Source organism: Dermochelys coriacea, chromosome 21 (assembly GCF_009764565.3).
Source record: "Dermochelys coriacea isolate rDerCor1 chromosome 21, rDerCor1.pri.v4, whole genome shotgun sequence".
NCBI classification, from domain to species: domain Eukaryota; kingdom Metazoa; phylum Chordata; order Testudines; family Dermochelyidae; genus Dermochelys; species Dermochelys coriacea.
Window position 1 is genome coordinate 7,612,287 of NC_050088.1, and position 15,643 is coordinate 7,627,929.

Here is a 15,643-nt window from a genome sequence, read left to right on the forward strand (position 1 = left end):
TTTTACTTCTCCAAGCTAAAGACCACTGGCATGGATTTTTCTTCATTTTAAATAACTATCTCCTCACCCTCCCCTTTGTGTGTTTAAAAAAAATTGCCTAAATTAATTTGAATATTGAAAAGAGCACCTTAGCTACCACAATGAAGCCAAATTGGAGACGAGAATGTTCGTTCATTCCATATTCCCCAAGATAATGGGTGTAGGCAGCCAATATTTCTGTACTAACATCAAAGTCTGCTTATTTATTTATAATTTTTTCAGTAGAATGAGCTGAATAAAGAAGCATGTTAATCAATTCTGCATGGGACTCAGATGGATGTTATCATTTATAAATTAAGCATATAGGGGAGTCTGAGTCCCTTCAGAGCCTAATTTACACTCACCACCCCCAGCCAGACACATGCTCTTACCAATGAAACATTCTTGTCTTGGAGAACCCACTCATCATAGTTTGTAGACTGCATTTTTCTAACCATAGCTCACACTGCAGATTTTTCTCTTTGACTGGCAGCCAACATATTGATGCAGTGCCAGTTTTCCAAATTCCCACACTCTATGCTAAAGAATTGCCACGCTGGCTTTGGATAGCTTTCCTAAAGCAGTAAGGCTATGACATATTGGCATTCATTCCACCAATGCCCTGGGAATAGATTGGTATGGGGAACAGTACATGTTCAGTGTTCACTCAAGGTAGCTCCAAGAGAGAGAGATGTTATTGGTTTTATAAACTAGGTCACACAGAGGAGTGTCTTTTCATATTCTGGGGAACTGCATAATTTAACAGTTTCATGTAGTCCAGAGTTTTTAAAAAGGAACTCTGTGTGGTCCCATGTAAGGCTAGGTCTACACTACCACTTATGTCAGCAAAATTTATATTGCTCAGAGATACGAATAGCCCACTCCCCTGAGCAACATAAATTATAAGAACGGCCCTACTGGGTCAGGCCAAAGGTCCATCCAGCCCAGTATCCTGTCTTCTGATAGTGGCCAATGCCAGGTGCCCCAGAGGGAATGAACAGAATAGGTAATCATCAAGTGATCCATCCCCTGTCGCTCATTCCCAGCTTCTGGCAAACAGAGGTTAGGGACACTGTGCCAGCATAAACGCTAGTGCACACAGTGCTATGTCAGCAGGAGAAGCTCCTGCCGACATAGCTACCAATACTCGTTGAGGGTGAATTAATTATGTTGATGGGAGAACTCTCTCATGTGGACATTGAGTGGCTACACGAGAGATCTTACAGCAGTGTAGCTGCACTAGTACAGTTGTGCCGCAGTAAGCTTGCTAATGTAGGCATAGCCTAAATAAGGTATGAAGCCTGGAAATACAAACATTATGCACTTTCCTGTGTGGCCAGTTTAACCCACCTCACTTTTCCCCCACTGTTTCAAATGTCAGTCCAATATTACCGATCTATCATCCATACCAGCAGCACTGCTAGTTAATGTTCACAAACCATTGACTTGATGGAAGACTATTCATTCCACCCTGTACGAAAGGCCACATGCCTCGAAGTCAAAGCTGCTCTAGTATGGCTTCACTGGCCTTATTTTTAACAAGGAGAGAGGAAAGCCAAGAGTGTGTGACTGGGGGAGGGTAGAGTGGGAAGGGGAGATTACCTGATTAGCTTGTCCAAGTGCGATTCTGCAGGCATTCTCAGATGCTGGATACTGTTCAGAGGTCGAAGATGTCATTTTGGCAGTGAAGTAGCTGTCTACAGTATAAACTAAAACAACAACAAGGTTATGTTTAGTAGCAAGTCAGAAGCAGCAGGTCCTGAGTTTAACCACTTCCGTTTCTTAGAAGCTTTAGGAAATCAATCTTCCCCGCATGTACATCCTAAAATGTAGCACAAAAAAAATCTAAAGTTACTGCATCAGCCCATGCAATTGTTTTATAGTTTGCCAATAAACCTGAGCAATCCAAAACCAATTCTCTCCTAGGTAAGTTAAACCCAGCTGCTCAGCTACCTAAACAGGCAGCCTTCTAAAAGCAGCTGGGACAGAAATCCTTCAGCAACCAAGAAGCAGGTCTTCAATTTGCTTTTATGAAATTTACAATTTCTGTTCACTAACCATCTCAGGCTGATCTGCACTGGTGACACTCCCACCCCTTCCCCCACCTTCACTATGCTCTAGAAAAATCTTGCTCACTGGGAGACGAATGCTAGGATAAAATATTCCCACGCTCATCTGCAAATCCCAGACAGTTCTTCTTTCTGTTGTGACCTGCCTGTTCAAAGACACAGAGTCTTCTGTGACATGTTGAGGCAAGTTCTTAATGAGTCAGAGTGGACAGTAACAGCTAAGTCACAGTTTTACCCCACTGGAAAGCCCTACAGACAACAGCAGCTTCATGAGTCAGCAAGGGCAGGTACACAGTGGGTGGAAGAACTAAATGCTAGTGATTAAACACCCACCCTTCAAATTGATGGGATCAACTTAACAAAGAGCCCCAAAGATCACTGGAGCCCCCATCCCCCTCACTCCAAATGAGACCCAAGTTCTAAACAAGTTCTATATTGCACAGATGATAAAGAAACCTGGTAGGGGAAGACTTTGACCAAAGCAACAGTTCCCTTTTTGGTGCCTTCAGACATGTATGGAGCTATGAAGTTAGACTCTGACAGCCCATCTGTTTAGGCATAGTTAGGATTATTAACGTTTACAGGAGACAAGCAAGAAGCAACTGTCCAAGGTCACTGACACACCTGGTCTCCTGAGTCCCAGTCCATACTCAACGCTTCTCCTGCTGACATAGCTTATACCGCTCGCAGAGGTGGTTTTTTTTTTTTTTTTGGTTTTTTTTTATAACACCAATAGGCATAGAGCGTCTTCACAAGACTGTACATATAGATACAGCCTCACTCTGCAATGGAGACACATACCCTTTGGCCTGGTCTACACTAAAAAGTAAACTTGATCCAGTTCAGCGGTGTGAAAAATCCACAACCCTGTAGACAATGCTAGGTCGCTGAAAGAAGGAGAGTCACAGTGTTTAAGTGTTTACATCCAGCTTCTGAGTACCATGGTTGAAAGGCATCTATCTGCAAGTGCAAAGACGCCTAAACTCTCGAAATTTAATGTCTTGCCATCTGATAATATTTTGATGAATCAGATTCAGGAACACTATTTTAAAACCTGTGCCGTCCACAAAACCAAACACTTGTCACTCCACCCTACCAACATAATAGATAGAGCCCTGCAAATCCCCGGATATCTGTGAATGCGGATAGGCACAGACCATTTTTGCGGATGGATGCAGATTCAAATTTTATTAAGATAATGTTGAAGTAAAAAGAAAACGGTACAGAGTTTAGGCATAGAAGTTTCTGGTTATCAGGGAATAAGGTACAGATTATCAAGGGGTGCGAAGTTCAGTTTAGGAGCGGGTGGCATAAGGAATACATAATCTGCAATCTCCCCGATTGGGGGTAAAAGTTTAACGGGTCAAAGTACAGACATTGAGATATGGGGGTATGCTGTCCATATAATGGACATGTTCAGGTGTGAAGTATAATGAGCGGGTACGATGATGAGGATGGATCTACCCTCATTTGGTGGGATTTAATGTTCAGTGAGTTTATGGTTCCAGTTCATATGGTCCAATGAAAAAAAAGAAGTCTCTCAGTCCCTTTCCCATGGTTGATGCACGATGTTGTACTGGCTCACACCTCCTGGTACTGTCGGTGGACGGTGATGTGTTCGATGTAGATGTCCCTGGACCATCGAATTGTGTCCGAGACCATCAGGCGCCGCATGAGCCGTACGTACCGTCGACCGATCCCGCAGGTCCGCAGCACACGCTCGTTGCAGGGGTCCCAAGCGCCCAGGGCTCCGACAATCAGGGCATCCATCTGCACCTCGTACCCTTCGCTCTCAGGGTGTCGGCCAGGGGGGCACATTTTTCCAACTTACGAGCTCGGGATTCGCGAAAGGCCGGGGTCCTGTTCTCAAAGGAGACTGTGATGTCGATGAGGATGATCTTTTTCTGGTCCTGGTCGGTGATTACCACGTCAGGTCACAACTGGCTGTCCGTCCTGGGTATGGTGGAGTTCACGGTGACCTCCCCCAGGCATGGTGCGATGGCTTTCACCAGGCGATTCTGGATGGTGTTGTGGCGCAGCTGCCAGGCTCTAGAGTAGGGCTTGCAGCTGCACAGGATGTGGTAGCTAAAGCCCTGCCAATCTGCGGACATCAGAGGGTCATTTTTGCCAATTGAGGATCAGATGCAGACAGAAAATTTGTATCCGCATAGGGTCTAATAATAGATTTTAGCAGTGCATGTGAGACTTTTGCTGTAAGGTACTAACACACACAAAAAACCCTGCTTTATCTGCTCTTGTATACACATCTTTGTAAGATGACTGCAGAACATGGTACCAGGTTACAGGCATTTGGAGGAGAGAGGGTAAGCTTTTCTACTCTACCCAGCCACAATGTATCCTCAAGGGTTTCAAGTGGTACAGCACTGATATAAAGTTATGCAACAATATGAAGTGATCTTTCATTTTGTATAACCTATGTGACTTTAAATTAGTTAATTTTTGCTGGCCTACTCTCATTTAGAGTTGCATGCTTTTTATTCTTTGCTTTGATGAAGATTTATAACATTCCTCCAAGAACCGTGAAGAGAGAGATTTTATTGCACAAGAGTTATGTAATATATTACTTACCGTAACACAGGCAGTGACACCGCATTTAAGACTTATTTGATTTAATTTTTTTTAAAGTACTGTAAGGTAAATTCAGATCTGCCATTTTTTTTTAAAAAAATCTATTTTAAGGGGTCAGAGCTTCGTTTGCAGAAGTTTTTTTTCAAGTCATGATATATCTGCCACATGGTAGGAATTTTGAGTTTATCAAGACACATGAAGGACTGCCAGTAAAGAACCAAACAAAGCTAATCTTTGATAGATAACAATAATTAAAACAAGAAGGAGTCCGGTGGCATGTTAAAGACTAACAGATTTATGTTGATATAAATAAATCTGTTAGTCTTTAACATGCCACCGGACTCCTCATTTTTTTGTGGATGCAGACTAACACGGCTACGCCTCTGATAATTAATAATTAAGATTTGCAAAAAATGATGCAACATTCTTTTATTGCAAAACCATTTTTTGGGGGGGGAGGAAGAGGGAAATCTAGATTTATTTTCAAGATGATTATTCCAATTAAAAAAAATAAAAACTGAAGCACTGGCAAATGGCTCTGCAAATCTTCCTAAATCAATCACCACCAACAGTATTTGTCACTGGTGATACATCTAGAAATCTACTGTAGACAAACATGTTTGCAGTAATCCTATCCTAATGGGCTTTTTTTCCCCTTTGAAAGCACAGGGCTGTGAGTGATTACTTTTTGTAAGTCCTTTGAGTCTCTACACTACTTGATGAACAAGAGAAATCCTAGTAAACTGATTTGGATTCAGACAGTCAAAGGGGAAAAAAAAATACATGGTACCATAATCTTTGATTGTATAACCCCGCCACCACTGTATTCTCAGAACACCTCTTTCTACAAAACAAGCAGGGACCTGTAGGGACTAAATTTATGCAAGTAGTATCAGCAAAGATCTGCTTTTTTCTCTGTCCTAAACCAAAAGCTTCTATATGCTGAAGAAATTGATCATATATATTACTGTACCTTAATATGAATTGGTGATGGGTTTCTCATTTAAGGTTTATTTTTTGCTTGTCCCTATCGTCCCTAGAATACCCTGATTACAGCCTGTAAAATAACCTTTGACACCCTACTTCATATATACGAAGTACATATATATGAAGTCAGTGGAACTTTTGCATAGGCAAGGGCTTCACTCGCAGGAAGCAGTTGCAAGATCATGGTTTTGAAGTTATTATTCGTAGTTATAGTAGCTTCTAAAAGACCCAACTGAGAGCAGAACCCCATTGTGCCAAGAGCTGTACAGACAAAAAACCCAGACAGTCCCTGCCCTGATCTATTTTCAATCCAAATAGACAAAGAGACAAGGTTGGGAGGAAAGACACACAGAGGGGAAGTGACTTGTCCACTGTCAGCACACGGCAGAGAAGTGGCCAAGCTGGGAGTAGAACCCAGGTGTCCTGACTCCCTGCTCAGTGCCCTGTCCACTAGACAGTATTTCTCAACAACCGGTCCGTGGACCAGTCCCAGCCCCTGAGATCTCCCTGACCAGTTTAGGAAGGCAGCAAGCCAGTCCCTGGTATCAAAGAGTTGAGAAACACTGCACTAGACCACACAACCTTCATACTTGCAACAACAGTAAATAGTTTCCCCCCACACTCTCATCCAAGTGAAGAATGATTTTTTTAAATTGATGTTGACCTACTCACTTGACTTGACAGAGGTCAGATAGCTAGTCAGTGGCAGAGCAAGCAGGAACCAACTAGTGGTCTCTCTGACTTACAGTCCTGTGCTTTAAACACTACATCTTGCTTCCTCCATTTTGGGGGATGGAAAACAAGGCATGCTAAGATTATCCCCATTTCTTTCACTTTTACAAGTCACATTTTAGCTGAGGGTTTTTGCAGCTACAAAATAGAGATGGTTTTCTGGGCCTGGCATTAACATTTCTATTTGCTCTGGGGTTATTTTTCTAGTATCTTTCAAAAGATGCTCAGAGGAACATGTCCCCAAAATCACTTCTTCCTTGCTCTAAGGCTCTTAATTTCTCTCCTTTTGCTATTCATAGAATATCAGGGGTGGAAGTGACCTCAGGAGGTCATATTATTTATGTCCATAACAGTATAACTCTAAAACATTTGGAGATCTGTTTTGCATAGTATCTCTTACACAAAATGTTTCAATCACCACTGAGATTTCCAAACAGAAATTTAAAATAAGGAGCAGAAAATCTAGATTTTAAAAATAGGTCCTTCTTTTATCAGGTGTGCATATCAAAGTGATCATATTTGTATCACACATGTCACATATCTTATCAGGTATAGCTTTCTAACTGATGTAACCAGTGCTGTGCCAGATGCATTCTACTAGTCATTTAACAGACATTGAAAAAGCAACTGAGGCTGAGAACCACATATGTTCCAGCAGCAGTGACATAGTAAAGGGAATCCCCATATACTGAAGTCATGGAGAACTTGACTGTAAGCAGGTACCGGTGTATTAGAGCAGAAGTTTAAGTGAGCTGTAGCTCACGAAAGCTTATGCTCAAATAAATTTGTTAGTCTCTAAGGTGCCACAAGTCCTCCTTTTCTTTTTGCGAATACAGACTAACACGGCTGCTACTCTGATACTACAAATAGATACCTTTGTTCCAATTCTAGAACAGTGTTTTAATATCAGCTTTACAATATCATAATTTCAGCAGACCAGGCTCTGCTGTATATCTGTCTGCCAGTCTAACTCCACACACACTCACCCAAAACATGGTCACTCACGCTGTCTAGACCAGAAATTTTTACTAAGAATTCCCCCAGTTCAACTTCCACCCATGCAGCTTCAGTGGGGGCAGCTCTATTGCAGGACAGTCACTGTCTAACCCTGCTCCAACCAGGTCTAGACTGAAGAGGCTAAAATGCCAGCTGAACCATCTCTGCATTAGCATTTCTACAACTGCTACCCCAAATGGGCAGTTTAAATGCTTATTTATAGACAAGTGAACTTGACTCCCTATAGGCAGCATATTAGTGAGACAAGGTGGGTATCAGGGACCAAAGGTCTTGAACCCTAATCCACAGGGTTCTCAAGAGATAAGTAGTCCTGACCTGCCACCCAGTGACCTTGGGGCTGCACAGCCAGTAATACAACACGGAAACACTAATGAATGCTAGCACAAACAAAATTAGTCCAAAATCTACACAATGTAGTAACAACACTTCACTCCCACAGATACAAAAAGGACCTCAAATCTGTCTAGAGCTCATCCTCATTTAACATCACACTCCCTACTTCCCTCCACTATCTGCCCCAACTCCCTTTCCGAAAAAGATCTGAACTTCACATTTTTCTTCCGTTAAACTCAATCTGATGTATTTAGAAGCTGCTTCATCAACCCAAGTCACAATTAACCAGACATTTGCAATACAGCTCATTTTAATGTAGCTTTTAAATAAGCCCGATGAGCATAACATCTTTTCAAAAACTCGGCACCAGGCTGGCAGTAACTGTTTCTGATGATCATTTTGGAAGATACGGACAACACTCCAGGAAGCGCAAAAAAGCACACTTTAAAAACGGACACACACACTTTACAAGATAGTTACGAAACTGCATGCTTTTCGGTCTCTTTTTTTTTTTTTTTTTTAAATCCTTACTAATCCCTTCCTAAAATGCTTCCTTGTTTTTAAGTTGCACTTAGCAGAGTGGCTAGTTCCTAAACTACAGATGGGCTTTTGCCAGCGTTCATTTCTGGGCAGGCGTGCCAGCATCCAACGTCAAAATTACGGCGCACCCGATGACGTACAAATTTGCGCGCGCCCCCGCCTTAATTTTCCCTCCTAATCAGGCAGCAACATGCTCCTATCAGCAGTTCCTCCAAAGGCTGTCAAAGGTACCAAGTCATGCTTTAGGTAACTGTTAGGCATGTGACAGCTTAGGGGGAAAAAAGGGGAAAAAAGAGAAAACGGTAACCACAGAAACACTTGCCAAGTGCTCCTTTTATTGATGGACCAGGTATAACAAACATCAGCTAACAGCAAACCATGCATCGTCAGGCAACTGTCAGAGCTCCCTAAAACTGATCGTTGGAAAAGGAATCTAACCGTATAAATATTTTAAAAAAGTGTTCAGAAACACACACTAATTTCTGAATGGCACAACTGCAGCTCTCCTGGCCCAGGCGCTATTTTCACAAAGTCGCGTTGAGTGGATCATCACTGCAAAACAAACGTCAAGCAGCAGCAGGGTGCCATCCACAGCTGTCTAACGCGAAACCAAACCTGAATGTGGGCGCTCTGGGAACCAGGATGATTCCGGCCAGAGGGGAGATTTTTCTTTGACATGAAGGGACGGATGTCCCCCACACACGCGCGCACCGCACACCCCCCCCCAAGGTGGAGCAGAAATACATCAAAGCGAAAGCCCACCACTTAAAACTTTCCATTAGCAGCAGCAGCTGTGCCAGGCTCTGCGACGGCCAGCGCCCTCTGCAAGGTGTCTCGACGGCCAGACCGGTCCAGCCCCTACACGGCCTCCCACTCCCACGGCCCTGGCCTTGCCACAACCTGCGTCCCCTGCATGCACCTATCCCCGCCGCAGGGCCTGTCTCCCAGGCGGATATCCCCGCCCCGCCCCCGCACACCTGCTGCCCCCCGCCCCCGCCTGGGCCCTCTGACCCCCAAGCCAGCAGGCTGGGAGCAGGGCCCAGGCCTCAGGGCCTCCCCGCCCCTCCAGGCAGGTCCCCGGGCTCACCCTAGCGCTGCTCCATGGGCCCCAGCTCGCCCTGCGGCCTGAGGGGGCCCTAGGCCCCCAGTTGGCTCCTCTCCTCCATCTTAGTGGGGGGCCAGGCCTCCACTTCCCCTCCCAGCCAACATGGCGGCGCGGCCACTTCCGCTGGGACTGCGTGGGGAGAGTCCTCCGGGATGGACTGCGACCATAGAGGGCACCGGAAGCCAGGCCTAGAAAGGCGGCGTCGGGGAAGCTCGGCCAGCGAGGCGCCTACGATAGAGATGGCAGGGGGCGGGGGGGAGAGAAGGCGTGTCCCAGGGCTGCTGGAGGACGGTGAGGGGGCAAGGGCACTGGGGCAGAAACCGAGCTGGAGGAAGGAAAACAACGACCAGAACTGGGCACAACTTAAGCAGTGCAGCCCGCCCTGCAGGATGTGCAGGGATCTGTGCCCCCCACAGTCCCTGTGCAAGGCAAGGCACCCCCAGTGTGTGATCAGCACCCCACACAGTCACTGAGCAATGCACCAGCAGTGTGTGATCTGTGCCCCCCCACGGCCACTGAGCAATGCAATGCATCCCCAGTGTGCGATGTGTGCCCCCCACGGCCACTGAGCAATGCAATGCATCCCCAGTGTGCAATCTGTGCCCCCCACAGCCACTGTGCAATGCAAGGCACCCCCAGTGTGTGATCAGCGCCCCACACAGTCACTGAGCAATGCAATGCACCAGCAGTGTGTGATCTGTGCCCCCCCGGGCACTGAGCAATGCAAGGCACCAGCAGTGTGTGATCTGTGCCCCCCACGGCCACTAAGCAATGCAATGCATCCCCAGTGTGCAATCTGTGCCCCCCACAGCCACTGTGCAATGCAAGGCACCCCCAGTGTGTGATCAGCGCCCCACACAGTCACTGAGCAATGCAATGCACCAGCAGTGTGTGATCTGTGCCCCATACGGTCACTGAGCAATGCAATGCACCCCCAGTATGTGATCTGTGCCCCACACAGTCACTTTGCAACGCAAGGCACCCCCAGTGTGTGATCTGTGCCCCCCACAGTCACTGAGCAATGCAATGCACCATCAGTGTGTGATCTGTGCCCCACACGGTCACTTTGCAATGCAATGCACCATCAGTGTGTGATCTGTGCCCCCCACAGCCACTGTGCAATACAAGGCACCCCCAGTGTGTGATCAGCGCCCCAAACAGTCACTGAGCAATGCAATGCATCATCAGTGTGTGATCTGTGCCCCACACGGTCACTTTGCAATGCAATGCATCCCCAGTGTGCGATGTGTGCCCCCCCCAGCCACTGTGCAATGCAATGCATCCCCAGTGTGCGATCTGTGCCCCCCACAGCCACTGTGCAATGCAAGGCACCCCCAGTATGTGATCAGCGCCCCACACAGTCACTGAGCAATGCAATGCACCAGCAGTGTGTGATCTGTGCCCCCCACAGCCACTGTGCAATGCAAGGCACCCCCAGTGTGTGATCTGTGCCCCCCACAGTCACTGAGCAATGCAATGCACCATCAGTGTGTGATCTGTGCCCCACACGGTCACTCTGCAATGCAATGCATCCCCAGTGTGTGATCTGTGCCCCCCACAGCCACTGTGCAATGCAAGGCACCCCCAGTATGTGATCAGCGCCCCACACAGTCACTGAGCAATGCAATGCACCAGCAGTGTGTGATCTGTACCCCATACTGTCACTGAGCAATGCAATGCACCAGCAGTGTGTGATCTGTGCTCCCCACAGCTACTGTGCAGTGTAAGACACCCCCAGTGTGTGATCTGTGCCCCCTACAGTCACTGTGCAATGCAATGCACCCCCAGTGTGTGATCAGTGCCCCACACGGTCACTGAGCAATGCAATGCACCATCAATGTGTGATCTGTGCCCCACACGGTCACTGAGCAATGCAATGCACCATCAGTGTGTGATCTGTGCCCCACACGGTCACTGAGCAATGCAATGCACCATCAGTGTGTGATCTGTGCCCCACACGGTCACTGAGCAATGCAATGCACCATCAGTGTGTGATCTGTGCCCCCCACAGCCACTGTGCAATGCAAGGCACCCCCAGTGTGTGATCTGTGCCCCCCCACAGTCTCTGTGCAATGCAATGCACCCATCAGTGTGTGATCTGTGCCCCATACGGTAACTGAACAATGCAATGCACCCCCAGTGTGTGATCAGTGCCCCACACGGTCACTGAGCAATGCAATGCACCATCAATGTGTGATCTGTGCCCCACACGGTCACTGAGCAATGCAATGCACCATCAGTGTGTGATCTGTGCCCCACACGGTCACTGAGCAATGCAATGCACCATCAGTGTGTGATCTGTGCCCCACACGGTCACTGAGCAATGCAATGCACCATCAGTGTGTGATCTGTGCCCCCCACAGCCACTGTGCAATGCAAGGCACCCCCAGTGTGTGATCTGTGCCCCCCCACAGCCTCTGTGCAATGCAATGCACCCATCAGTGTGTGATCTGTGCCCCATACGGTAACTGAACAATGCAATGCACCCCCAGTGTGTGATCTGTGCCCCACACGGTCACTTTGCAATGCAATGCATCCCCAGTGTGCGATCTGTGCCCCCCACAGCCACTGTGCAATGCAAGGCACCCCCAGTGTGTGATCAGCGCCCCACACAGTCACTGAGCAATGCAATGCACCAGCAGTGTGTGATCTGTGCCCCATACGGTCACTGAGCAATGCAATGCACCCCCAGTGTGTTCAGAGACCTGTGCCCTCCACAGCCACTGTGCAAAGTAATGTCCCAAAATGTGCCACCATACCCTCTGTGGACACGCAGCTTGTTCTCTCTGCACAAATCCGTTATGAATCTGACAGATCTGTCCTGACCACACACTTGAGCTACAGAGACCCCTAGATGCTCCCACTCCACGTGCAGCACAGCCGACGAGGTGGGGGCTCGCAAAGGCATTTTCGGGGACGCCGTGGGGCCCCGCCTGGCCCAGGCCACGCCTTCCCGCACAGCCTTTGCTCGGGCGAGTGGTGCCCCTCCTCGCTGCGCACAGCCGCTGCTCACGCCCCCTTTTCTCCCTCGCTTCCTTGCTCAGCCCCCGCCTCCCGCTCAGCGCTTTTAGCTCTGCCGGCGGCCCGGTGCCGCAAGGAGCCCGGATAGCTCAGTCGGCAGAGCATCAGACTTTTAATCTGAGGGTCCAGGGTTCAAGTCCCTGTTCGGGCGAGTCCCGCCAGCTTTTTTTTTTTTTCTCCCCCCCCCCCCTTCTTCCTTTATTTTTCAGTCTCTTTTCCCCCCCTGTCCCGCCTTCGCCTAACTTGTTCCTTCCGCAGCAGCCGCTGCAAAGCCCCCTCCGCCCGCAGAGAGGGGGGGGGAGCAGCGCCGGGCTCGTGCGGGGGAGGTGACGCAGGTCGCGTGCTCGGGGAAAAGACTCGCGGCGGGGGGGTTTTAAAAACGCGGCGCGCGGAGTCCGCCCCCCGCCCGCGGCTTCCTCCTGAAAAAGCTTCTACGCCCGAACAGGGACTTGAACCCTGGACCCTCAGATTAAAAGTCTGATGCTCTGCCGACTGAGCTATCCGGGCGCTCTTGTGGACAGCCTTCTTCTGCCCTATACATGGTGAGTGGCAAACACGGCCCCGCCTTGCCCCAGCCCTTCCAGGGATGCCACCCTGGGCACTGCTTCATGGCTGGCCCGCGAGAGGGCTGGGGGGACGGTGCCGCTAAAGCCTTGAGCCTGCAATGCCTTATTGGGAGGGATCCTTGCACCCACCCGACTGGCCCCCCCACTGGAAAGAAATAAGACCATGGCTGGGCTCAGGGGTCTGCCTGGCAGGATGGGGATCTAAACTGGCCCAGCGCTGGGAGGGTGAAAATTGGTGCTTACCATTCATTAACTTTAATTAACATGAAGTAATTATGGCCGTTCTAGCCTCTTCTGCATTTTCATGCCCCTTGAAAATAAGTGGGTCTAGGCACCTAGGAATCAGGTTTCAGAGTCGCAGCCGTGCTAGTCTGTGTTCGCAAAAAAGAACAACAAATTTATTTTGCTCTAATAAATTTGTGAGTCTTTAAGGTGCCACAAGTACGGCTTTTCTTTTTGCGAATACAGACTAACACGGCTGCTACTCTGAAAAAAGAACAGGAGGACTTGTGGCACCCTAGAGACTGACACATGTATTTGAGCATAAGGTTTCGTGAGCTACAGCTCACTTCATCGGAGGCCTGGTTAGTTCATCAGCATGCCTCCGATGAAGTGAGCTGTAGCTCACGAAAGCTTATGCTCAAATAAATTGGCTAGTCTCTAAAGTGCCACAAGTACTCCTTTTCTTTTTGCACCTAGGAATGACCATCTCAGCTCAGTCCAGGGGCTGTCTAGCCCAGTATCCCAACTCCAACAGTGGCCAGCACCAACTGCTCTAGAAGAAGGTGTAAGAAACCCTGCAGTGGCAGATGCAGGATAATCCCAGGAAAAGATCTCCCTAATCCCTTATGAAGATTGGTTGAAACCCTGAAATGTGAGGTTTTTTAATCTCTCCCAGAAGTCTTTGTCTGCTTTAACTTTTATAGCTGGCTGTTCTTGTCATTTGTATAACCTGTCCCCTTTTGTTAATGTCCTGATGCACTGCTCCCCACCCACCCCAGTCCTTGGTGCCTGATCCTGGGAGCCTTGGGGATGAGAAGTGCTGTATAATTGTAAAGCATCAATATACAGTTGATGATTATACAGATCTGCCTCCTAATCCAGCAACTGGTTCTATTTAAGGAGAAAGGATGGGGCCTGGCAGCTAGGGAAGGGGAGGTTTTTTTTCGTGTGATTAAATCATGAAGCATCAGTAAAGGCAGGGGGGAGCTGGCCAGCTGGAATGCCATTGGGTTTGGAGTGCCTCAGATTAGGAGACAGGGTTATTGTGAGGTGCAAGGGAACACAGTGAGGTGCCTTTGCCTGGAATCCAATCAAGTGAGTCATGGACGTTTAGTATCATTGTGGTCATACTGATGCTTTATATGTATACAGCACTTTTCTTCTCCAAAACTCCCAGAATCAGGAATCCAGGACTGGGGTGGGTGGTGAGCTGTGCACCAGGAAATTAACAAAAGGGGACATGGTATGTGGATGACAGGAACATTAGCTGGAATAATTCTCCTTTGTTTTTGTCTGGCTTCCTCCAGGCCAAATAGGGCTATCACAGGGAGCCTGGCAGAAGGAAATGAATCGAGCAAAGGAAAAATTAGACTGAATATGTGAAAGAGGAGATCTGTTACACAAAGACATCATTTCCCCAAGGGTAGGAGTGGAAGCCACATCATTTGTGATATTTCAAACTATTCTGGATAAAGTGCTAGGAAATAAACTGCAGAAAACCATCCCACCCTGGGGAAAGGACGGGTAACTAGACCATTTCTAATGGGTCTGATGTCTCCAGCATCTCTGGCCTCAGCAATAAGAATACTGACCTCGGGAGCTTTAACAGTACCATGCTATAACTAATCAGCTTCAGTGTGGTGTAGTGGGAGGGCTAAAGTCAGGCACAGATTAAGTGCTTCTTTTCCAACATTTGCATTTCTTTCCTCCAATGCAATTGTTATCTTTCTCCATTGGGGGGCAGATTTTACCAGCAATTTTTTTGGATTATTAGCTGCATGGAAGTAAACACCTTTTATTTAAAAAAGTCACTAAGGCAACGACTTGATGTGCAAACCTCAAGGTTGGGTGTAAGGTCCGGGGTATAAAATTATGACATTCACTATGGGCTTCTATGATTTAGTTTTCTCCCACACCTTTTAGAACTGTCTGTAAATGGCCTTTGTGAGGGAAAACTCTGCTGCACGGCTGGTTAGTTCATGAAAGATTCTTTCTTATGTGAAGAATCCGTCATTATTGTTAATCCCCAGAGTGCTGTAGGGTTAACATGGTGTTTGACCAAGTGCTTAAAAAGACAAGGCGGCAGATTTGCAAAAGTGCTCAGCTCCCAGTTAGGAATCTAAATCTAGTGAACAGATTTCCAAAAGGGCTCAGCAGCTCCCACTCAGAACAACAACTCAGGGTACTGTGCCCTTTTCAGAATCTTCCCATTTAGATGCCCAACTGGGAGCTGTGGTCTTTGGAGAATCTGGTCCCACTTTTGGGTGCTGAACTTTTTTGAAAATCTGAGCCAAGGTTCCAACCATTTTATTGTCTAACTAGGAGAGTGGCCCAAGTTTTAAAAGTACTGAGCCACCACAAACTCCACTGCAGTCAATGAGAGCTGCCGGTGCCTTTGAAAATCAGGCCATTGCAACTCGGGAAGGGGGGACAAAATCAAACAC

The 15,643-nt window shown here is 47.6% G+C and overlaps 2 protein-coding genes and 2 non-coding genes across 5 annotated transcripts in view; 2 read left to right on the forward strand and 2 right to left on the reverse strand.

Moving 5' to 3' along the window:
• Positions 1-9,594, reverse strand: part of MDM4 (MDM4 regulator of p53) — a 33,755-nt gene extending 24,161 nt beyond the window's left edge. Inside the window, exons 1-2 of one of the 2 annotated variants that reach the window (XM_038380366.1) lie at positions 9,373-9,594; positions 1,621-1,727 (exon numbers count right to left, since the gene is read on the reverse strand). In XM_038380366.1, coding sequence (XP_038236294.1) covers positions 1,621-1,695 — 75 coding nt within the window. In that variant the 5' untranslated portion in view covers positions 1,696-1,727; positions 9,373-9,594. The remainder of the gene's footprint in view (positions 1-1,620; positions 1,728-9,372) is intronic. The other variant, XM_038380368.2, reaches the window with a different exon arrangement.
• Positions 9,595-12,489: 2,895 nt separating this feature from the next.
• On the forward strand, positions 12,490-12,562 carry TRNAK-UUU. The gene has a single exon. It is a non-coding gene; the product is annotated as a tRNA-Lys (tRNA).
• Positions 12,563-12,812: 250 nt separating this feature from the next.
• PIK3C2B (phosphatidylinositol-4-phosphate 3-kinase catalytic subunit type 2 beta) overlaps positions 12,813-15,643 on the forward strand; it is an 80,719-nt gene continuing 77,888 nt past the window's right edge. Inside the window, exon 1 of the mRNA XM_038380010.2 lies at positions 12,813-12,953. The gene's annotated coding sequence lies outside the window, so the exon portion shown is untranslated. The remainder of the gene's footprint in view (positions 12,954-15,643) is intronic.
• TRNAK-UUU lies at positions 12,846-12,918 on the reverse strand. The gene has a single exon. It is a non-coding gene; the product is annotated as a tRNA-Lys (tRNA).